Source organism: Polypterus senegalus, chromosome 12 (assembly GCF_016835505.1).
Source record: "Polypterus senegalus isolate Bchr_013 chromosome 12, ASM1683550v1, whole genome shotgun sequence".
Lineage (NCBI taxonomy): Eukaryota > Metazoa > Chordata > Cladistia > Polypteriformes > Polypteridae > Polypterus > Polypterus senegalus.
The window spans coordinates 154,971,198-154,996,097 of record NC_053165.1 but is presented as its reverse complement, the minus strand read 5'-3'; the positions used below and the strand labels follow the sequence as shown (position 1 = coordinate 154,996,097).

Sequence of the window (24,900 nt, the reverse complement as noted above, 5' to 3'; positions counted from 1 at the left end):
TTTAGGGAGAAACAAAATCCAAACCTGCAAGGCCCTGTGTGTAAAAGTAATTGCCCCCTTGTTAAACAATAACCTAACTGTGGTGTATCACACCTGAGTTCAATTTCCGTAGCCACCCCCAGGCCTGATTACTGCCACACCTGTTTCAATCAAGAAATCACTTCAATAGGAGCTGCCTGACACAGAGAAGTAGACCAAAAGCACCTCAAAAGCTAGACATCATGCCAAGATCCAAAGAAATTCAGGAACAAATGAGAACAGAAGTAATTGAGATCTATCAGTCTGGTAAAGGTTATAAAGCCATTTCTAAAGCTTTGGGACTCCAGTGAACCACAGTGAGAGCCATTATCCACAAATGGCAAAAACACAGAACAGTGGTGAACCTTCCCAGGAGTGGCCGGCCGACCAAAATGACCCCAAAAGCGCAGAGACGACTCATCTGAGAGGTCACAAAAGACCCCAGGACAACGTCTAAAGAACTGCAGGCCTCACTTGCCTCAATTAAGGTCAGTGTTCACGACTCCACCATAAGAAAGAGACTGGCCTGCAAAAACGGCCTGCATGGCAGATTTCCAAGACGCAAACCACTGTTAAGCAAAAAGAACATTAGGGCTTGTCTCAATTTTGCTAAGAAACATCTCAATGATTGCCAAGACTTTTGGGAAAATACCTTGTGGACTGATGAGACAAAAGTTGAACTTTTTGGAAGGCAAATGTCCCGTTACATCTGGCGTAAAAGGAACACAGCATTTCAGAAAAGAACATCATACCAACAGTAAAATATGGTGGTGGTAGTGTGATGGTCTGGGGTTGTTTTGCTGCTTCAGGACCTGGAAGGCTTGCTGTGATAGATGGAACCATGAATTCTACTGTCTACCAAAAAATCCTGAAGGAGAATGTCCGGCCATCTGTTCGTCAACTCAAGCTGAAGCGATCTTGGGTGCTGCAACAGGACAATGACCCAAAACACACCAGCAAATCCACCTCTGAATGGCTGAAGAAAAACAAAATGAAGACTTTGGAGTGGCCTAGTCAAAGTCCTGACCTGAATCCAATTGAGATGCTATGGCATGACCTTAAAAGGCGGTTCATGCTAGAAAACCCTCAAATAAAGCTGAATTACAACAATTCTGCAAAGATGAGTGGGCCAAAATTCTTCCAGAGCGCAGTAAAAGACTCATTGCAAGTTATCGCAAACGCTTGATTGCAGTTATTGCTGCTAAGGGTGGCCCAACCAGTTATTAGGTTCAGGGGGCAATTACTTTTTCACACAGGGCCATGTAGGTTTGGATTTTTTCTCCCTAAATAATAAAAACCATCATTTAAAAACTGCATTTTGTGTTTACTTGTGTTATATTTGACTAATGGTTAAATGTGTTTGATGATCAGAAACATTTTGTGTGACAAACATGCAAAAGAATAAGAAATCAGGAAGGGGGCAAATAGTTTTTCACACCACTGTAGATTGTACAGTTAGTCAAACATGCATGTGCCAGAGTCTACTAGACTCTTTGCTTTTGTATCGGCTTTCAAGTCCAACTGTGACCCACAGACATCACTGCATTCACTCAGCACCCTCAAGGAGCCCATTTGCAATACCATGCCATAAGTAAAGACGTCATAAACCCCTAGTTCCAGTAAAAATGGCTGATCGAATCAAACAAAGATAAGCAATAAAGTGAATCAACAACAACAACATTTATTTATATAGCACATTTTCATACAAACAGTAGCTCAAAGTGCTTTACATATTAAAGAATAGAAAAATGAAAGACATAATTATAAAAAATAAATCAACATTAACATCGAATAAGAGTAAGGTTCAATGGCCAGGGTGGACAGAAAAAACAAAAAAACTCCAGACGGCTGGAGAAAAAATAAAATCTGTAGGGATTCCAGACCATGAGACCGCCCAGTCCCTCTGGGCATTCTACCTAACATAAATGAAACAGTCCTCTTTGGATTTAGTCCAATCGAATCGAAGTTTATGGCAAAAGCACAGAAGGCATAGTGGTTGGTCTGACATCTCCCTACGGTCTTTTAATATGCAGGTCAAATCAGTTGAAAATCCACTTAGGAAATCTATTATTCCTGCAGATGACCCAGTTTAAAATACTCCTCTATTCGTCAAAATCTCTGCATTTAGAACCACAAAAAGGGGCTGTTTCACAACAAATCAAGCTTTATCCATACAGACAACCATCTGATAATCCTGTGCTGCCAAATGCTAACATGCCATTACAGTGAAAGGCAGCTTAGGTTTGACCCACTTGTGAGTATAAAACTCGTAGTTACAGGACTGGCCTGCTTTACCAATACCTAAGGTTATCACAGGACGCGATAATGCGACAAACAATAGAGTGTCATTATTGTCCAGACATTTAGTATGTGTCACTAAACTCTTGGCAAAATGATTTCTTTACAACAGTGGTGACTAGTTTTCCATGAACCAATGTTTTTACAATAAATGTGCCTAAATTCTGATGAATAGACGGGACCAATCAACTCTTTGGGTGCACTATATTGTATGGCACAATTATAATAAAACAGTTGAATTGTACATGCACACCTGAGCATTCAAGAATGTGTTAGGAAGCAGTTCATAGTCTCTCATTCTGTGCAGTGGTCTCAACTGATGTGGCTATGTCAGTATTTTGTCTCGCAGTCACAAAGTATTATTTTGAGGCCGACTGCAAATGATTATCTGTGCATTTCTGTTCATGTCTGGGCCGTGCACTTGTCACCAAAAATACAACACAACGTCTTTGGCCATAATAGCTACAAGCAGAATAAGGAGGAAAAATTAATTTTATTTCTATTACTGTTTATTTCATTTTGCTACATACAGTTGAGGCCAAACGTTTCCATCGACATCAGCTAAAGACTTTCAAACTCCATCACAACCTTGCACATGTCACATCCATATAGTCCATGTGGTAAGTCAAGTGGGGTATCTTCTTCATTTCCATAAGTGGTAATGTCTAAATAATAGCAAAGATACAGATTTCCAAAATACGTATTAAAAAAAAAAAAAAAGACGTAAATACCAGTGGGGGGAAAAAAAAGGAGGGGGCGTCGCTCTCTATGTCAATACAAAGTGGTGCAACTCAGGACATGTAAACGTTAAAATCTCCACTTGGTGCAGGGACATCGAACTGTTGGCCGTAAGTCTGCGTCCCTATTATTAGCCCAGAGAGTTTGGACACGTGATTGTTGTTATTGTTTACATCCCCACTCAAGCGAACACACAGAGATAGCGAGTGACGTCATCCATTCTGCAGTTGCTAAGTTACAAACGCAGCACCCTGAGGCTCTTGTGCTAATCTCTGGAGACTTTACCCAAGTGACGCTGGATAAAACATTACCTGCCTTTTCCCAGTATGTGGACTGTTAACACCCGGGGAAACAGGACTATCGACCTACTGTATGCAAACGTTAAAGACGCATACAGCGCCACCCTGCTGCCTGCGCTTGGGAAAGCAGATCATAATCTGGTTCTGCTTCAGCCTCACTACAAACCAAGAGTGAAGGCGCTACCTACAACCACACGCTCATTCAGGAAGTGCTCCCCTGAGGCAGAGCAGGCTCTGAGAGGCTGCTTTGGAACCACTGACTGGGATATCCTGCAGGGGTCACATAGTGAGAACATTGAGGAGGCTGTTGACATCATCTTCTATATGGACATTGTAGTTCCACTAAGAACCGTACGCTGCTATGCTACCAACAAGCCACAGATTACAAGTGACATCGAGGGCCTTTTGAACCAGAAGAAAAGGGCTTTTAAAGGCGGTGATCAGCATGAGCTCAAGAGCGTGCAGAAGGAACTCCGAGTCCAGCTCAGGGCGGCGAAGGAGCAGTACAGGAGAAAGCTGGAGCAGAAGTTGCAGAATAACAGCATGAAGTAGTGTGGGATGGGATGAAGATCATCACTTGGCTGCAGCTCGAAGCGGGGTGCCACCATCGAGAGAGACGTGGAGAGAGCAAACCAAATTAACAACTTCTTTAATAGGTTTCACCACCCTAACCCACTCTCAACTCGGAATACTGCCATCCTTCTGCTGATACCAGCATAGCAGAGACATCCCCACCCACAATTACAATTACAGCAGCGCAGGTGAGCAGAGAGCTGAGGAGACTTCGTGCCAGCAAAGCAGCGGGTCCAGAAGGAGTATCGCCATGACTGCTGAAGGCCTGTGCGCTGGAACTGGGGAGTCCTCCACAGCGCATCTTCAACCTGAGCCTGGAACAGGGGAGAGTCCCGAGGCTTTGGAAAACATCTTGCATCACCCCAGTCCCAAAGGTATCACGTCCTAGTGAGCTGAATGACTACCGGCCTGTTGCTCTGACGTCACATGTGATGAAGACCATGGAGCGGCTGCTGCTTCACCACCTGAGGCCACAGGTCCGCCACGCCCTTGACCCTCTGCAGTTCGCATACCAGGAGAAGGTGGGAGAGGAGGATGCCATCATCTATATGCTAACCACTCCCTCTGCCACTTGGACAGAGGCAGTGGTGCTGTAAGAATTGTTTCTGGACTTCTCTAGCACCTTCAACATCATCCAACCTCTGCTCCTTAGGGACAAGCTGACAGAGATGGAAGTAGACTCAAACCTGGTGGCATGGATCGTGGACTATCTTACAGACAAACCTCAGTATGTGCGTCTCGGGAACTGCTGGTCTGACACTGTGGTCAGCAACACAGGAGCACCGCAAGGGCTTCCAAAACAACTTGGAGTCCTGCCACGTGCAAAAGCTTGCTGACGACACTGCTATCGTGGGCTGCATCAAGAGTGGGCAGGAGGAGGAGTATAGGAAGCTAATCAAAGACTTTGTTAAATGGTGCGACTCAAACCACTTACACCTGAACACCAGCAAAACCAAGGAGCTGGTGGTGGATTTTAGGAGGACCAGGCTCCTCATGGACCCCGTGATCATCAGAGATGACTGTGCAGAGGGTGCAGAACGATAAATACCTGGCAGTGCTGCTGGATGATAAATTGGACTGGACTGCCAATACTGATGGTCTGTGTAAGAGAGGACAGAGACGACTATACTTCATTAGAAGGCTGGCGTCCTTCAACATCTGCAATAAGATGCTGCAGATGTTCTACCAAACGGTTGTGGCGAGCGCCCTCTTCTACGCGGTGGTGTGCTGGGGAGGAAGTATAAAGATGAAGGACGCCTCACATCTGGACAAACTTGTTAGGAAGGCAGGCTCTATTGTAGGCACAGAGCTGGACAGTTTGACATCCGTGGCAGAGCGACGGGCGCTGAGCAGACTCCTGTCAATCATGGAGAATCCACTGCATCCACTGAACAGGATCATCTCCAGACAGAGGAGCAGCTTCAGAGACAGACTGATGTCACCGTCCTGCTCCACTGACAGACTGAGGAGACCCCACACTATGCGACTCTTCAGTTCCTCCCGGAGGGGTAAATTTTACAATTATTCAAAGTTATTGTCTGTTATTACCTGCATTTTTATTACTCTTTAATTTAATATTTTTTGTATCAGTATACTGCTGCTGGATTATGTGAATTTCCCCTTGGGATTAATAAAGCATCTATCTATCTACTATATCAGATTTACACTGGGTCATAAATTTCCATACACCTGTTTAAACATCCTTGAAGATTACATGAATTGATGTCATTACTTTTAGAAGTCATGATCATATCTTATCACGCCACTGCTATATCCAGGTAAGAGAGGTGTCATTAGCATCTTTAAGATCTTTATCGGTACATGTAGGGGCCTCGGGAACCCTGGGTGGGCTCACTTTTAGAAGTTAATTGCAAGTTCACCTGTGGCTATATTCAAGTGCCAGTACCATGTCACCTTTGGAAAAACCAGAAGCAGCCCAGCGAAAACTTCAGGAAAAAAATAAATAAAATAAACTAAAAGTGGACCTCCATAAGTCCGCTCCCTCAATAGGAGCAACGTCCAAACAACTGAAGGTACCACATGCTCCTATACCTATAATCTTACCGAAACACAAACAACTAGGGACCACAGCCAAGCTGTGTTGTTCAGAAAGGAGGTACAATTTAACTCCCACGGTTGGACAGACTTCACCGTGAAAAGTTCAACTGACCCTCAAAACAACAACAGAGTAATTGGCGAAGGAGTTGCAATCAAGTACTAAAGTATCTGCCTCCACCATTAAAAGAGACCTTCATCACCATTGCCTGTATGGCTGTATCAAGGAAGAAGCCCCTACTCCAAGTCTAGCATAAAAAGGCCAGAATGAAGTATGCATGTGATCACAAGGACAAAGATCCAGCTTTCTGGAGGAGTGTTCTGTGATCAGATTAAATAAACTGTTTGGTCATAATGAGCCCCACTATATGCAGAAGAAAATAGATGAGGGTTTTTAAGCCATGGGATTCACAGACATGGCTGCAGGTCTCCGTATTATTACAGGAGACAGCACCACTGGTGGTATTCGAGGATTTTATAAATATGACTCATTCCATGTTGATATAAAATTGCTACAAATCACAACGCTGTATTGGCATCAAAGCCTAAAATTATAACTGTCTTAACATAAAGAAATGTCTACCATCTAGAACCAGTCACACTATCCTCAATCATTCTCTTTCTACTATATTCTGAACAGCGACTCGGCATGCACTCCTGAGAGCACTCAAAGCTTTAGAAATGGGTTTTACACCCTTGGCTTGATCTATGCTTCGACATACTGCCCTGAGTTCACTTTTTGTCTCAACAGACCAGAGAATCTTTTCCCCTTATGTTCTCAAATGTCATTTGGCAAGAATGGTTTCTGTCTTACTCCTCTACCATAAATATTTGATTGATGAAGTCTGTCCAAGTGACCATGGAGTTCCTGGTCACCTCCCTGACCAAGGCCTTTCTTGTCCGATTACGCGATTTGGCTAGACAGCCAACACTAGGCAGAGTCCTGGTGGCTCCAAAATTCTTCCATTTCACAATTCTTGAGGCCACTGTGCTCCTGGGAACACTCACCAGCGTTGTACAAGTTCACACCTCACAAGAACTTTTCTTAGATGCACTTGTCTGATGTTTGAATGAGCACGCAGTACGCAAACAAATGGCCAATTAGGCCGTTTAGAGCCTGAGCAGCCGTGTTACCGACAAATTAAAAAATGTGAGGGTGGCTTTGTCTTACTCTTGCAATGAAGATTCCATTCTGATAATTATCATCTGCAACAATGACAAAAATGAAACTTTTATATGCAAAATATTGAGTGGATTTTATTTGGGCAGCTTCTGAAGCCATTATAACTGACATGTTATTAGCTTCATAAACGACGAAAACAAGAAACTTTCACTGATAACCACCAAATAAACATGATGCTCATTATTGTCTTTGTCTATTGTCTTTGTGAACACCAGAATAAAGATGAAAAAATTAACACTCTGGTTGTAATGAGAGAAAATTGCACAGAGACAAAAATGAGACAGAACAGCACAGGGTGCATCTGTTTGGCAAAAGTCCATTAAAAATGCCTCATACACCCCACATCCTTGGATGCTAGCAGACACAAATTGCACATACAGTGGTGTGAAAAACTATTTGCCCCCTTCCTGATTTCTTATTCTTTTGCATGTTTGTCACACAAAATGTTTCTGATCATCAAACACATTTAACCATTAGTCAAATATAACACAAGTAAACACAAAATGCAGTTTTTAAATGATGGTTTTTACTATTTACGGAGAAAAAAAAATCCAAACCTACATGGCCCTGTGTGAAAAAGTAATTGCCCCCTGAACCTAATAACTGGTTGGGCCACCCTTAGCAGCAATAACTGCAATCAAGCTGCTGCGATAACTTGCAATGAGTCTTTTACAGCGCTCTGGAGGAATTTTGGCCCACTCATCTTTGCAGAATTGTTGTAATTCAGCTTTATTTGAGGGTTTTCTAGCATGAACCGCCTTTTTAAGGTCATGCCATAGCATCTCAATTGGATTCAGGTCAGGACTTTGACTAGGCCATTCCAAAGTCTTCATTTTGTTTTTCTTCAGCCATTCAGAGGTGGATTTGCTGGTGTGTTTTGGGTCATTGTCCTGTTGCAGCACCCAAGATCGCTACAGCTTGAGTTGACGAACAGATGGCCGGACATTCTCCTTCAGGATTTTTTGGTAGACAGTAGAATTCATGGTTCCATCTATCACAGCAAGCCTTCCAGGTCCTGAAGCAGCAAAACAACCCCAGACCATCACACTACCACCACCATATTTTACTGTTGGTATGATGTTCTTTTTCTGAAATGCGGTGTTCCTTTTACGCCAGATGTAACGGGACAGTTGTTCCGTGATCCTAACCTCTCTCTCTCTCTCATTTCTCTCATTTCTCCTAGGGTACGAAGTAGAAAATGGCCGACAGTGGGGTAACTCGCGTTGAAATCGTAATTGAGGAACTCCAAGCTCTTGATGAAAAGATTCAGAAACTCCTGTCCCGACGGAAATACCTGAGAAATCTGAAGGCCCGGCTGTTGGATAAACCGTCCTTGCCATCTGGAACCGCGAAACATCAACCCAGCGTTGCCGACCTCACCCCGCGTCTCGTAGGAGCGGCGCGCTGCTGACCTCGGTGGATTTCAGCTATGCAGGCGGGGGTTCAAGGCCAGAGCACCTCCATCGGCACAGGCGAGCATTTTATCTAAGAACCGGTTTGACCCTCTACGCGTCCCCATTTCGCCTTCAGCACCTGGTGATGTATTAGTGGTAGGTGATTCCATCGTTAGAAACCTTAATGTCGCATGCCCTAATGCAAAATCGTTTGTTTCTTGTTTTCCCGGTGCTCGTGTCCGAGATGTAATGAAACGTCGCCAGCAGTCTACGAGAAACACAAGGAAGGGCAGTTGGATCAATCGCCTTGCATGCCGGCGTAAACGATATAAGGCACCGACAATCAGAAATCCTGAAGGCTGACTTCGCAGCTCTGATTAGAGACACGAAGGAGAGGACCCCATCGGCAAAGATCTTCGTCTCGGTCCACTACCTCTCGTCAGACGATCCAACGAGTACTACAGTCGTCTGCTAGGGTTGAACAACTGGCTACAGGGTTTCTGCAAGAAGAAGGATGTCGGCTTCATCAACAATTGGAATCTCTTTTGGAAAGGCGCGCTCTCTTCAAGCGTGATGGCCTGCATCCGAACAGTTTCGGGCCGGGTCCTCTCCGAAAACATATCGAAGGTAATTCGTTTTTCTTGACTATCTATCTCTGCTCTTAACCCCTTCCGAAATAATACTGCTGTGCCAGGACATGATGAATGTTTAATAGAGTCTTCCGTTAAAGTTCACACCATTAATACTGTAATAAGCAATCTCAATGCACGTAGAAAACCTAGGAAATACGGCATAAACTCCAATAATCTAATTAAAATCACTATTTTAGAGGAACAATGTATTAAAACTATAAAACAGATCAGATCGCAGATTAAATAAAATAATATACACAGAAACATTAAATATGGCACTATTAAATGTCAGAGCTTTAATAATAATAATTTAGTTCCTATTCACTAAATAAACATGGCTGAATAGATGCGCGTCATAGTCTGCGCCCCGGACTCATCTCTGCACCAGGGAAACATTAAATATGGCACTATTAAATGTCAGTTTTGGTAAGCTTTAACTAATGGAGATTCTCAAAATACTATTTATATCAAATATAACGATCTTATTAGTGATAAAAAATAGATCTTATTGCACTAAATGAAACATGGCTGAATTCAGATGTGATTACTAAAGGACTGAAAGTTGATATAAAACAGTTTGAATTGGTCTATCAGACCATTTTCTTCTAATCTCATGAGAAGCCTTGTTAAAAACGCTTCTTTGATTCGCATTACAGTTTTACCAGCTATTCAAACCGCCAGGCACCTGAAAAGGTGAAAAAATCTTCTAGCATTGTATACCATGGAAGACCCAAAGAGTGTCTGATTTAAAGAGAACTTACTATCCACTTACTATCCACCACGAAATATTAAAAGTCAAAATAACAGAATACAATAACACTGTCCGTCTTGAGAGACGCTGCTATTTCTCTAATATTATAAATAACAATGCTAGTAATCCTAGAGTCTTATTTTCAACAATTGATCACCTACTAAACCCAGGTAGCTCAAAGGAATGCCTCCTAAGTGCTTCCAGTGAAACCTGTGAGGCTGTCGCTGTATTCTTCAATCAAAAAATTAATGATATTAGAAATAACATAGTATATCTCCCCAACACTAAGGATCCCCTAAACCCCAACATCCTGTTATAAACAAATTAAACTCTTTCACTAGGATAGATTTACCTGATTTACAAAAATAATATCTCAATTAAAACCCTCCACCTGCGTCCTTGACCCGATACCAACAAGGTTTTTCAAAGAAGTATCAGGCGTGCTAATTGATAATGTTCTTGACATAGTAAATTCGTCACTAGATACTGGGGTCTTCCCAGACTGTCTTAAGACTGCTGTAGTTAAACCCCTACTTAAGAAACATAATCTTGACCCTCAGCTCTTGAAAATTTTAGACCCATCTCTAACTTGCCCTTCTTAAGTAAAGTTCTAGAGAAGGCAGTCATTATGCAGTTAAATGACCACCTAAATAAACATGCTATTCTTGATAAATTTCAGTCAGGTTTTAGAACAAATCACAGCACAGAAACTGCACTCGTTAAAGTAGTAAATGACTTGCGGGTAAATGCAGACAGAGGCCATTTATCTGTTCTCATCCTCTTAGATCTGAGTGCTGCATTTGACACCATTGATCACAACATTCTTAGAAATCGCCTTAGTCAATGGGTGGGCCTCTCTGGCAGTGTCTTAAATTGGTTTGAATCCTACCTGACAGGGAGAAAATATTTTGTTAGTTGTGGGAATTACAACTCGAAGACACATGATATCCAATATGGTGTTCCACAAGGCTCTATCCTGGGTCCGCTGTTATTCTCAATCTACATGCTTCCGTTAGGTCAGATTATCTCAGGGCACAACGTGAGCTACCACAGCTATGCTGATGACACACAGCTGTACTTATCAATAGCACCTGATGACCCTGATTCTATTGATTCACTAACACAATGTCTGACTAGTATCTCAGAATGGATGAATAGTAATTTTCTCAAGTTAAATAAAGAGAAAACTGAAATTTTAGTGATCAGCAATAATGGATACAATGAGGCTATTAGAAATAAACTGGATACATTAGGATTAAAAGTCAAGACGGAGGTAAAAAGCTTAGGGGTGATTGTTGACTGTAATCTGAATTTTAAATCACATATTAATCAGATCATTAGGACAGCATTTTTCACTTAAGAAACATAAGTAAAGTTAGACCTCTTTATCACTGAAAGATGCTGAGAAATTAGTTCACGCGTTTGTTTTCAGTCGACTAGATTACTGTAACGCACTCCTCTCAGGACTACCCAAAAAAGATATAAATCGTTTGCAACTAGTGCAGAATGCAGCTGCTAGAATCCTAACTAGGAAAAGAAAATCAGAACACATTACTCCAGTTTTGATGTCACTACACTGGTTACCTGTGTCATTCAGAATTGACTTTAAAATTCTGCTTATGGTTTATAAAGCCTTAAATAATCTGCCCCATCTTATATATCGGAATGTCTGACACCTTATATTCCAAATCGTAACCTCAGATCCTCAAATGAGTGTCTCCTTAGAATTCCAAGAACAAAACTTAAAAGAAGTGGTGAGGCTGCCTTCTGCTGTTATGCACCTAAAATCTGGAATAGCCTGCCAATAGGAATTCGCCAGGCTGATACAGTAGAGCACTTTAAAACACTGCTGAAAACACATTACTTTAACATGGCCTTTTATAACTTCATTTTAATCGTAATTTAACTTAATCCTGATACTCTGTATGTTCAATTCATCATAACAACTATTCATGGTGGCTCTAAAATCGGTACTGACCCCTACTCTCTTTTCTGTTTCTTTTTCCGGTTTCTTTGTGGTGGTGGCCTGCGCCACCTCCACCTACTCAAAGCTTCATGATGCTCCAACAATGATGGACGGATTAAAAGGAAGAAGTCTACGTGACCATCATCATCATCAAGCCCTTCCGTGAGAACCCTAAATCCAAAGAGGACTGTTTCATTTATGTTAGGTAGAATGCCCAGAGGGGACTGGGCGGTCTCATGGTCTGGAATCCCTACAGATTTTATTTTTCTCCAGCCGTCTGGAGTTTTTTGTTTTTCTGTCCCCTGGCCATTGAACCTTACTCTTATTCGATGTTAATGTTGATTTATTTTTTATAATTATGTCTTTCATTTTTCTATTCTTTAATATGTAAAGCACTTTGAGCTACTGTTTGTATGAAAATGTGCTATATAAATAAATGTTGTTGTTGTTGTTGTTATTTGCCTTCCAAAAAGTTCAACTTTTGTCTCATCAGTCCACAAGGTATTTTCCCAAAAGTCTTGGCAATCATTGAGATGTTTCTTAGCAGAATTGAGACGAGTCCTAATGTTCTTTTTGCTTAACAGTGGTTTGCGTCTTGGAAATCTGCCATGCAGGCCGTTTTTGCCCAGTCTCTTTCTTATGGTGGAGTCGTGAACACTGACCTTAATTGAGGCAAGTGAGGCCTGCAGTTCTTTACACGTTGTCCTGGGGTCTTTGTGACCTCTCGAATGAGTCATCTCTGCGCTCTTGGGGTAATTTTGGTTGGACGGCCACTCCTGGGAAGGTTCACCACTGTTCCATGTTTTTGCCATTTGTGGATAATGGCTCTCACTGTGGTTCACTGGAGTCCCAAAGCTTTAGAAATGGCTTTATAACCTTTACCAGACTGATAGATCTCAATGACTTCTGTTCTCATTTGTTCCTGAATTTCTTTGGATCTTGGCATGATGTCTAGCTTTTGAGGTGCTTTTGGTCTACTTCTCTGTGTCAGGCAGCTCCTATTTAAGTGATTTCTTGATTGAAACAGGTGTGGCTACGGAAATTGAACTCAGGTGTGATACACCACAGTTAGGTTATTTTTGAACAAGGGTGCAATTACTTTTTCACACAGGGCCATGTAGGTTTGGATTTTTTCTCCCTAAATAATAAAAACCATCATTTAAAAACTGCATTTAGTGTTTACTTGTGTTATATTTGACTAATGGTTAAATGTGTTTGATGATCAGAAACATTTTGTGTGACAAACATGCAAAAGAATAAGAAATCAGGAAGGGGGCAAATAGTTTTTCACACCACTGTATATGTAGATTTTATATATCTGTCTATCTAACTATATATCTTGTAAGTCTCAAGATGATTGATTTTTCGTACGGGAGGCCATAGTGGAACAATGGTGGGAGTTGAGACTTGGCCTGACTGGAACGCCTAATTCATTATGCCGACACCTCTTTGTTCGCTATGTTGGAATAAGATGTACATCTATGGAGGGTGAGCAATCAGGGAATAAGATGTTTTAACAAGCAGAATCAAATCAGGGAAGGGCTACTGTATATAAAAAGCATGAACACACGATTTGTGTCTACCTTTTCAAAACTCTTATGTTTTTGGCACATCCACACTAACACTGAGTGGGTATATGGCCCTAGAGATCGTTTTTAAAAGTCACTGTTTTTTAGGGGGTTAAAAACGCTGGGGGACGAGAGAGCAAAACAGGAGATTAATGAGTGTTCAAATGAAAATGTATTAGTGTGGACACAGGTTGAAGGTTAATAGAAAGAAAAGGTTCTGGTAAGCTTGGCAAAGGCTTATAAAGTTCATTTACTATTGTGATTTATTTTTTGTCATCTTCCTACTCTTACTGTTTTTGTTTTCTTAAACTGTTTTGCTCATTTAAACACCATAAACTTCTTACGCTCAGCAATCTTCAGTGGGATGGCGTGGAGAGGAGAAAGATCACTTGGAGCGAGCTGTGGAACATGGAGTCCAATATGCTGAGCTTTACCATCAGAGCCACATATGATGTCCTGTCCTCTCCAACAAATTTGCATCTTTGGTTTGGAGAGGATGCGGCCTGTCTCCAGTGTGCTGCCCCAGCAACTCTTAAACACATCCTGGTGGGTTGCAAGACAAGCCTTACCCAAGGCAGATACACCTGGCGTCACAACCAAGTGTTGAGGAGCTTGGCAGCTTCACTGGAGATCAAGAGGGTAACTACCAACACCATACCCTTGGAAGCTGAGATTGCCCTTCGGCAACGAACATCTTTTGTCCGTGAGAGGGAGAAGAAGCCGGCCAAAAGAGCGTCTCCAGTCGCATGTCCACTGAATGCAGCCCGAGACTGGGAAATTCAAGTGGATCTAAATCAAAGACTAACTTTCCCACCTCAAATCGCAATAACAAACCTGCGGCCAGACCTGGTCCTTTGGTCTAAATCCTGTCGACGTGTGTTGATTGTGGAGCCGACAGTCCCATGGGAGGAAGCCATCGATGAGGCATTCGAAAGGAAAAAGCTGCGATATACAAACTTGGCAGATGAGGCAGAGGACCGGGGCTGGAAAGTGTCTGTGCATCCAGTGGAGGTGGGCTGCAGGGTTTTTGTAGCTAGTTCCACCACGAGGCTGCTGAAGGAGGTAGGAGTCAGTGGGCAGGCAAGACCATCAAGGAGCTGGCAGATACCACCATAACAAGCAGCCACGAAGCGAAATGAGACCGTATGGGCTTCTCATGGACCCTCCAGCACGGCACACACCCAGGTCTGATCAGCCTGTGGTGACCCGTTCTCGGGCGAGGGCGTATTGTGATAAAGGCCGAAACACCCAATGACCCCGGGGTGCACAACTGATGATGTGTTGTACTGGAGGACAGTAACACTGCCAGATGAAAACCCATAAAGACACCTCCAGTCCTACCTAAGAAATCAGTGCTGTCCTGATTACAAAGGGATTAAAACATCTAGTCCTAGTAGACATACTAACTGTCAAATGTGGAAAGCGTATCAGTTAAAAACAAACTGCACCAATGTTAAAAGGGTTTTCTCTCTATAAAATACGACCATATACATCATCTTGTACACACGCTACGTCCCCACGTCCCATCCTTCTTTGGGCAAACTCACCATCTTGATGGGCTTGTGCCTGAGGTCAGCCTCGGTGACAGCGTGCTCCTGGTCCAGGGGTTGCAGCCCCTTTTGGGAAAGAAGCTGCAAGACGGCAGCATTGTCCCTGGGCATTGTATCCAATGAGTCCTGCTCCTCCCGGTCCCCCAAAAGAGCCAGCCTGCACACCTGGCAGTACAGGTCCGAGGACTGCAGAAGGCGAATGACAGGCGGCTTGATGTGCTCCTGCTCATACTGGTCGATGTAGAAGGGCTCTCGCAGTTCTTCTGGGATGTTTTCTGGAGATTAAAAGAAAGAGGTTAGTTAACATGTGACGGACTGCTATGTATATCTATAAAAGTAAAATTGCAATACCCTCGTCTTCTCCGTTTGCCTTTTCAATCTTTCAACTTCATTTGAGGTTTTTGTGCCCATTTTGCACACTATGGGCCTCATTTCAACCCTGAGATCGCTTCTTATCTATTCTAAGTCAATCACAGAAAAATGGCTGAATCCATTTTCATCAAATTTTGCAAGTAGGTTGCCATTGGTGCAAACTTGTACATATGGGCTGTATGGCCTTTCCAAAATTTCACTGGAAAGAGAAGCTATAGTGGAAGGACAACCCAAAAACTGTGCATTATTTGAAAATGGCCAAGTCGATATTGATGACATTTTATATTAATCACCTGACCCAGCTTAAAAAAAAAATTCCAAACAGAGTCGAAGGTCACAAAATTTTTTTACAATTTTTTTCTAAGCTGGTTCGAGTTAATTACAGAAAATGTCATGACCTTTGGCTCAGCTGTTTTGAAACACTTATTTTATTTATTCATTTATTCTTTTAGCCGATTCAGGTTAATTTTGAAGGGTCATTTGGAAAGTGGGGAGTGGGAAGCAAGAACAATGCATCGCTCCAAAACTGCCAAGTTGAAGGTCATGACGTTTTGTATGCATATTTCTGTTAATACAACTTAAAATCTAGACCTTAAGCCCCAAAGGTTCCATCAATAAATGGAGCTGTAAAACCAAAACTGTGTTATCATGAGCCAAAACAGTTCACCTGATGGTAGTGAATGTGGCCTATTGTTTAGGTTTGGCCCTATTTAAAATGAAGGTGACATTCCACCTCTGTGACTCAATAGAAGCGGTGACAGAGAGTGTCATGTGATGGCGGGCCAACAAAACACAAAAAAAATCATACATCACTCAAAAATGGCCATGTCTACTTTCACAAAATTTTATTTTTATTTTAAGGTTCCTGCAGTTTAACTACAATTTCAGATTTGTGGAGTTTCAAGAATTTCATTGGGTAATCATACGCCAAATTTCTCTCTGGGGACAGATAAAGGTCTATCTTATCCTGCTGACAATACTAAAATTAAAATCAGTCTATTTGTTTGTTTATTTATTTATTTAAAGAACTAATGCAAAAAATCAAAATCCCCCCTGAGGACAAATATAAAATTCTATTTGTCTATCAATGTATCTAATGGGAGGGCTAACGCCACAAAAAACCAGGCATTAATCCAAAACTGCCAAGTGGATATTCATGAAATGTTATTACAGTTAATATAATTTAGCACATCCACTTTAATATTAGGGGAATGATATAAGGAACACAAAAAACAAAAATAGTTTTCTTAGCTTACATGGCATATCAAATATTTCAGCTATTCAGATAGACAGCCAGTTTATTAATGTGTGATTAAACATCTACTTGTGAAACCCAAGTAAACCAGGAAATACAAAAAAGCAGCAGTCTTGATGCCAATCCAGCAAGGAAATACTGGAATTATGGAAACCAATCATACAGAAGACAAATCAAATTCTTGACTCATGAGAGCAGACACATTATTATTAATGTAATGGAGATGATGGATAGGACACCCAGCAATGACAAAGGGTCTTTAAAAAAAAATTATCTGATTTTACCTTAGCCCAATATACAAAAATTACACATGAAATCTTACTTTGTGTTATATAAGGTCTTTCTTTAAAGAAAATATCCAAATGTTCTTAAACAAACAGTGCTGAGTGCAGCTGACTACATAGTTGCTTCATTATGGGTGCCTTGGCAGGCTGACTTGCACACTCCTGGTCACACAGCCAGTCACCATTGTGGACTGAGCCAGTCACCTTTTGGTTTCCACCCCAAAGCCTTAAATTGAGAGTTTTCACCGCTAGAACTTCAATGGAATTCAAAACACCATAGCACTGACGCAAGGTAAAAGGATTTTTGGGGGGCACAAAACATGACAACCTGTGTGGGGTCTGAATGTATACTGTGGTATGAAAAAAATGCAGGTGAGTGGGAATGGCCTGTTCAGTTTAAACACAGGCTATATATAGGACACTCAAGATGAAAAGGACAGCAGCGGGTGATGGTGAAAGGAAAAAAGTGAGGACTGTGACAAGTGAAACTCCGACTCACTGACATGCAAATGCTTTTTTTTTTAGATTTTTACTAATTATATCCACTGACTCCTGTATGTCTAATCTAATTTTCATAACTATTAACACACACATAGATAACTCTGTGTGTGTGTATATACATATATATATATATATATATATATATATATATATATATACATATATATATATATATATATATATATATATATATATATATATATATATATATATATATATATATATATATATATATATATATATATATATATATATATATATATATATATATATATATATATATATATATATATATATATATATATATATATATATGTATATATATATATATATATATATATATATATATATATATATATATATATATATATATATATATATATATATATATATATATATATATATATATATATATATATATATATATATATATATATACATACATATACATACATATATATATATATATATATATATATATATATATATATATATATATATATATATATATATATATATATATATATGTATATGTGTATATATATATATATGTGTACAGTGTATATATATATATATGTATACAGTGGAGGAAATAATTATTTGACCCCTCACTGATTTTGTAAGTTTGTCCAATGACAAAGAAATGAAAAGTCTCAGAACAGTATCATTTCAATGGTAGGTTTATTTCAACAGTGGCAGATTGCACATCAAAAGGAAAATCGAAAAATAACTTTAAATAAAAGATAGAAATTGATTTGCATTTCATTGAGGGAAATAAGTTTTGAACCCCTACCAACCATTAAGAGTTCTGGCTCCCACAGAGTGGTTAGACACTTCTACTCAATTAGTCACCCTCATTAAGGACACCTGTCTTAACTAGTCACCTGTATAAAAGACACCTGTCCACAGAATCAATCAATCAAGCAGACTCCACACTCTACAACATGGGAAAGACCAAAGAGCTGTCCAAGGATGTCAGAGACAAAATTGTAGACCTGCACAAGGCTGGAATGGGCTACAAAACCATTAGCAAGAAGCTGGGAGAGAAGGTGACAACTGTTGGTGCGATTGTTCCAAAATGGAAGGAGCACAAAATGACCATCAATCGACCTCGCTCTGGGGCTCCACGCAAGATCTCACCTCGTGGGGTGTCAATGGTTCTGAGAAAGGTGAAAAGAATCCTAGAACTACACGGGAGGAGTTAGTTAATGACCTCAAATTAGCAGGGACCACAGTCACCAAGAAAACCATTGGAAACACATTACACGCAATGGATTAAAATCCTGCAGGGCTCAGCAAGGTCCCCTGCTCAAGAAGGCACATGTGCAGGCCGTCTGAAGTTTGCCAATGAACACCTGAATGATTCAGAGAGTGACTGGGAGAAGGTGCTGTGGTCTGATGAGACCAAAATAGAGCTCTTTGGCATTAACTCAACTCGCTGTGTTTGGAGGAAGAAAAATGCTGCCTATGACCCCCAAAACACCGTCCCCACCGTCAAGCATGGGGTGGAAACATTTTGCTTTGGGGGTGTTTTTCTGCTAAGGGCACAGGACAACTTAATCGCATTAACGGGAAAATGGACGGAGCCATGTATTGTGAAATCCTGAGCGACAATCTCCTTCCCTCTGCCAGGAAACTGAAAATGGGTCGTGGATGGGTGTTCCAGCACGACAATGACCCAAAACATACAGCAAAGGCAACAAAGGAGTGGCTCAAGAAGAAGCACATTAAGGTCATGGAGTGGCCTAGTCAGTCTCGGACCTTAATCCAATAGAAAACCTATGGAGGGAGCTCAAGCTCAGAGTAGCACAGAGACAGCCTCAAACCTTAGGGATTTAGAGATGATCTGCAAAGAGGAGTGGACCAACATTCCTCCTAAAATGTGCAAAACTTGGTCATCAATTACAAGAAACGTTTGACCTCTGTGCTTGCAAACAAGGGTTTTTCCACTAAGTATTAAGTCTTTTTTTGTTAGAGGGTTCAAAAACTTATTTCCCTCAATGAAATGCAAATCAATTTCTATCTTTTATTTAAAGTTATTTTTCGATTTTCCTTTTGATGTGCAATCTGCCACTGTTGAAATAAACCTACCATTGAAATGATACTGTTCTGAGACTTTTCATTTCTTTGTCATTGGACAAACTTACAAAATCAGTGAGGGGTCAAATAATTATTTCCTCCACTGTATATATATATATATATATATATATATATATATATATATATATATATATATATATATATATATATATATATATATATATATATATATATATATATATATATATATATATATATATATATATATATATATATATATATATATATATATATATATATATATATATATATATATATATATATATATATATATATATATATATATATATATATATATATATATATATATATATATATATATATATATATATATATATATATATACATACATATATATACACACACACAACTAGGGGGCTTACTTACTCCGTGCTTGCTTTGCTCGCCAAACCTTATCTGTGCTACGTGCCAGCCATTGCACATCTCTGCAGCTCATGTTGTGAAGAGGGGGGGCTAAACGCACCCCAAGGAGACGTGGCAGCTCCTCCAAAACCCCCTCTTAAACGGTGATACAATGGGAAACAAATACTGTTTTTTTTTTTTTTTTACCTCCTCTTTGCTCGATCATCAGCTGCTGCCTAAAAGCCTATACAGCAGTTGTCGTTGTCGTCTACTCTTTGTCTTTTAACCCGGGGCGTGGTTAAATCTCTTGGCACAAAGTTTCATCTCACAGGATGTTTTTGATATTTTTTAGTTTATAATTTAAAAACGGAATAAGAATCTGAAAATCTAACAACATCACATTAAAGTTTGATAAATTCTGAAAAGAATGATACCAAACATATATATGTAGGTTTTAAAACAAGCCCGATTTAAAGTGTGACAAAAAAGTGACATAAAATCGTTGCACTTTTAGGCTTGGGATTTTATACACATATATACATATACACATACACACATTATATATACGTGTGTGTGAACAAGTGGAGGGTGAAAATGTCTAGATTTGTACTGCTGAGCTCCGTCAGAACCAGTGCATGCGTCTACACCCTCAGGCAGACTAGAGCTAGTCTGTGAAATTAAGGGAGACAGAAGACAGGTTGCTAGAAGGTTAGACCTGCATAAATGCGCTCATTTCCAGCCTGCAGCTGCCAGATCGGTGTTGACGGGAGCCACTGAAGCGAATGTGGTAGGAGCCGCTCCAGCTGGAATCTTTCCTGCACTGTCACACCTGTTTAAATGATGTTGGGCCCCAAACACGTTTCACCAGCTTTTCGCCTTTCCTTATGTAAAACACACCTGTGGACAGCTCCCTGGGAAATTTTTTCCCGTGTAGATAACATGGGTTTGGTGAATTTCTGATGGGACAAAAAAAAAAAAAAACGAAGATGACAAAGATTGCAACATCCAAATGTGAAACAGCACCGGGAGCTGTCTAAAGAATGTGCAGCATTCTGATACACAAATATTTAATTGCTTGTGAGGCAGCGCAGTTCTGGTTTTCTTTGAATGACACATTGTTCTTAAAGTTTGGCTTTTTGCCCAAACAACAAAATCCTGTTAATATGAAAACACACACACACACGCACAAAGAAGTAACACATGATTACTGCCCAGGGAAGAGACAGCGGGCAGGGCTTTGATTCAGAGCCCTCAGGTGTTGGGAGGCACCATCATCATGTCACTTCAAGTTAAACTATAATAATCTTAATAATATCAGTGATTTTGCTCTGAATTAAAACTAACAGACATTGCTTAGTTTGAAAGAAAACAAAAACTAGGGGATGCAGAAAACATCACCTGGATGCCACATGGGGGGGTCAGGGGTCTAGTCTATGATGTGCATATAATGTGTTATTTCGTATTAAAAAAAAAATCAAATACAATAACGGCAAAATTGAACAGCAACAGAACCAAAGGCATGCTAATCTGAATCACACGACGAACCACCAAGATTGGGATCCGAGGGAACATGAGCTCCTTCTCGATCACCCTTGGTGATGAGGGCCTCAGACCTTCTTCTTCTGCTGCTGCTGCTAGGAATCTTGGTGTCATTTTTCGATTCCTCTTTTTCTTATTCTACACACATTCATTGCATTAAAGAACTTTCTTACTTCCACCTCCATAACATATGCCGTGTTCACTCATCCCTCTCTTTTTCCAATGCTGAGGGACTGGATGTAGGATGTAATGAAGGCACAGACAACTACTGAAACTCCTTACTGGCAGGTGCCCCTTCTAGTCTCCAATCACAGCTCCAGTTGGTTCAAAGCTCTGCTGCAAGACTCCTGACACAGACCCTCACACAGCCATCCTGCTCCCCATGTCTTACACAGCTGAGTATAAAACTCGTTACTAACCTATAAAGCTTTAAATGGCCCTGCACCGGACCACCTCTGTAACTCCTCCATCACTCTGCTCCTGTTCGCACACTCATATCCACCGATTCTGTCCATCTTGTTGCACCCCAAAACTACCCTGCACCTCATCGGTGACAAAGCCGTCAACTGTATATCGCCCAGACTTTAGAACAACCTCCCTAAATGAATGAGATCAGCCGACTCGATTCATTCTTTTAAAAAAACATTTATTCAGGAGGGCACTAAAATGACCTGACATTTTGACTCTTCTTTCAGTTTAAACCCTCCATCTTGATGCCCAGGAAGATGTTGATACCACAAATTAGTTTATTTATTCTGGGTTTTCTTGTAGTATTTATATTTTTGTATTTTATTGTCCCTTTTGCTGTTTCAATGCTCTGTATATACTTCATTTACTTAGTACTCATGAGCATGTCATTTCTATGTATTTGCTCCATTAAATTTCTGTGAAGAGCCTTGAGTATGGGGAAGGCACTATATAAATAAATGCATTATTATTATGGGAAACAAACTCATTAACGATCTGGTTATCATTTAGCATTATAATAAAAACACTTTATTTACTGGTGAAAGATGGCATAAAGGTCATTTAGGGCGGAGTGGCGCCTCTGAGGCTAAGGATCTGCGCCGATATACCGAAGGTTGTCGGTTCAAATCCCCTTCACTGCCAAAAGAGATCCTGCTCTGCTGGGTCCTTGAACTGCAATTGCTCCAGGGGCGCTGTACGATGGCTGACCCTGCGCTCTGACCCCAAGTGGTATGCGAAAACTAACAAATTCCTAATACGAGAAATTGTATAAGGTGAAATAAAGAACAAAAAAAAGGGGACAGCTATTAGGAGGGTCACGAAGTGAACAGTGACATACAGCAATGACGCAAGCCTCTGAAATGTCTGCACAGCCTACACAACTCCTACACAAGCACAACTTCAGCTGCTCCCTCATGTTTCATTCCATTCATTATCTTCTCACAGCGCTTTCTAAGAAGTTACATTTTCTTTTGTGCTTTTTTTCAGTTTGTCATCTTTCAAGGTTGCACTTTCATAACACTTTCCTTCCCTTCATAGAAGATACAGGATGCATGGGAGCCATCGTAGGGCCAATAACAAAACAAAAAGTTTGCTCACAACCATCGGACCACAAGCAAGATACGCAATACGCAGAGAACTGAGTGGAGAGAACACTCGCTGTTCTTGTGAGATTACACCACATTAGCAGCAGCCAATCAGAGCCCAAGAGAATGAAAATCCCGCTCTGATTGGTTGAGTCTCCTCTTTCAGGCCTTGTAAGAAATCATCTAGTAGTGACTGCTGAAAACCGTATGCTTTGTTATGAATTGGCTGCAAAGTACACTACAGGTAGGATGTACTTATTGAATTTTTCCGCGATATAGCAGGGGCGCGATACAGAGGGGGATCACTGTAATGTGTGTCAACACTATGCAACCAAACATCCGACCTACAGGTCCTACGCTGCTACCGAGCGAGAACAGAAAGTTAAGCAAACGGCAGCTAGTCTGTTAGCTCAACAAAAGGAGCCTTTCCCGTGCTAACAAAACACGAGAAAATGCCACATTAGCCAGTTACGAGGTAGTGCAACTCACTGCCCGTCACGGGAAACCTTTCTCAGATGATGACTTCATAAAACAGTGCCTCACTAAAGTTGCAGGAATAAAATGCAGGAATTCAACAACGTTCGCTTGTCCAGAAATGCAGTTGTGCAGCGAATTGAAGATTTGTTAGCTAACTTAAAACGTCAAGTATCAGGTAAAGCTTGGGCTTTTGATTTTTACTCGATTGCATGTGATGAGAGCTCTTTGAAATACAATAAATGGAGAGCTGTGATGCTGTTTTTTTCTTTTAAGCATATTCAATTATGAAGCATCATTTACTGTCTATATGTGATTGACTTTGCTAGCTTAATACACAGGAGGTGAGGCAATATACCACACGTCTAGTGGGTGGCCCAGCCTTCGTATATTTCTCTGTATGTGGCCCCCAGTGAAAAAAAGTCTGGACACCCCTGCCCTAAGGGGACCAACACTGTGCTTACATTCACTTGACTGGCTTTGGTCTTTACCTTCCAGTGTTTGTAAAAGAGCTAAAAACAGTGCACTGTGACATGTTGGTCTCGCCAACGTTCTGCCACCAAAACTCCACACACAGACATGCCAAACCTCCGCGTCCGTTTTTCAGTTATACAATAAGGAAACTTGAAATCGGGCAGGTGTGATTGGGAAGAGAATACACGAAGGATAATTTAGACTTTAGAATTAAATCTTTAAGGTCAGAGAGAGTGAGCCAAACAGAGCACACCTTTGAGTGTCAACTGTCCAGAGAACATGGACTACTAGGACATTTTCCAAAGGAAAAGGACAAAAAAACAACCGTTTGCTAATTGCAAGATAAAGAAATGCCAGATTAGTAGTTACTTACAGAAATTTCTCACGAGGAGGAGGAAACCCAAGCACAACACTGCCTTGTAAAGACGGTGCATTTTTTAAACGCTACTAGATAGGAGAGGGTTAACCGCATCCCACCTTCAATCTAGGTCACCAAGCGCTCTCAATGGCAGCCAGTGTTCCTCAGAGAAGAAAGGGAGAGCCCAGTCCTTTAGACAACACAAACCTCCTGTACTTGCAGACACATCAGCCTAGGAAGGCCATGGCAGTTCATCTGCAGTACACAACAGAAACGTATTTAAGGGGAGGAGAGGGAGCTTTCAATTCTGCACTGTCACGACAGATTGTCCACCTACAACACACCATTTTTTTTATTTTATTTTAAATTAGACCTTTGCCAGTATTAAACATGTATGTCCCAAGATTTTTCACGGTCGTCACGAAAGGTTTTGACACGAGAGAAAACGGTCTGACCAAGCTGTGATATCAGTGGTGAAAAACAGTCGAATATGAAACCCTAATGAGAGTCACACAGGCCTAGGGATGAAGACAGTAAGATTGTGGGGATATTTTCCCTTCAACGGGTACTGGTCTTTTTTACTTTATTATTATTTCTCCCCC

General features: G+C 40.8%; 1 protein-coding gene across 3 annotated transcripts in view; it reads right to left on the bottom strand.

Moving 5' to 3' along the window:
- Positions 1-24,900, bottom strand: part of camsap3 (calmodulin regulated spectrin-associated protein family, member 3) — a 169,440-nt gene that overhangs the window by 74,829 nt on the left and 69,711 nt on the right. For all 3 annotated transcript variants that reach the window (XM_039770377.1, XM_039770378.1, XM_039770379.1), the window contains exon 2: positions 15,023-15,300. In XM_039770377.1, the coding sequence (XP_039626311.1) occupies positions 15,023-15,300 (278 nt within the window). The remainder of the gene's footprint in view (positions 1-15,022; positions 15,301-24,900) is intronic.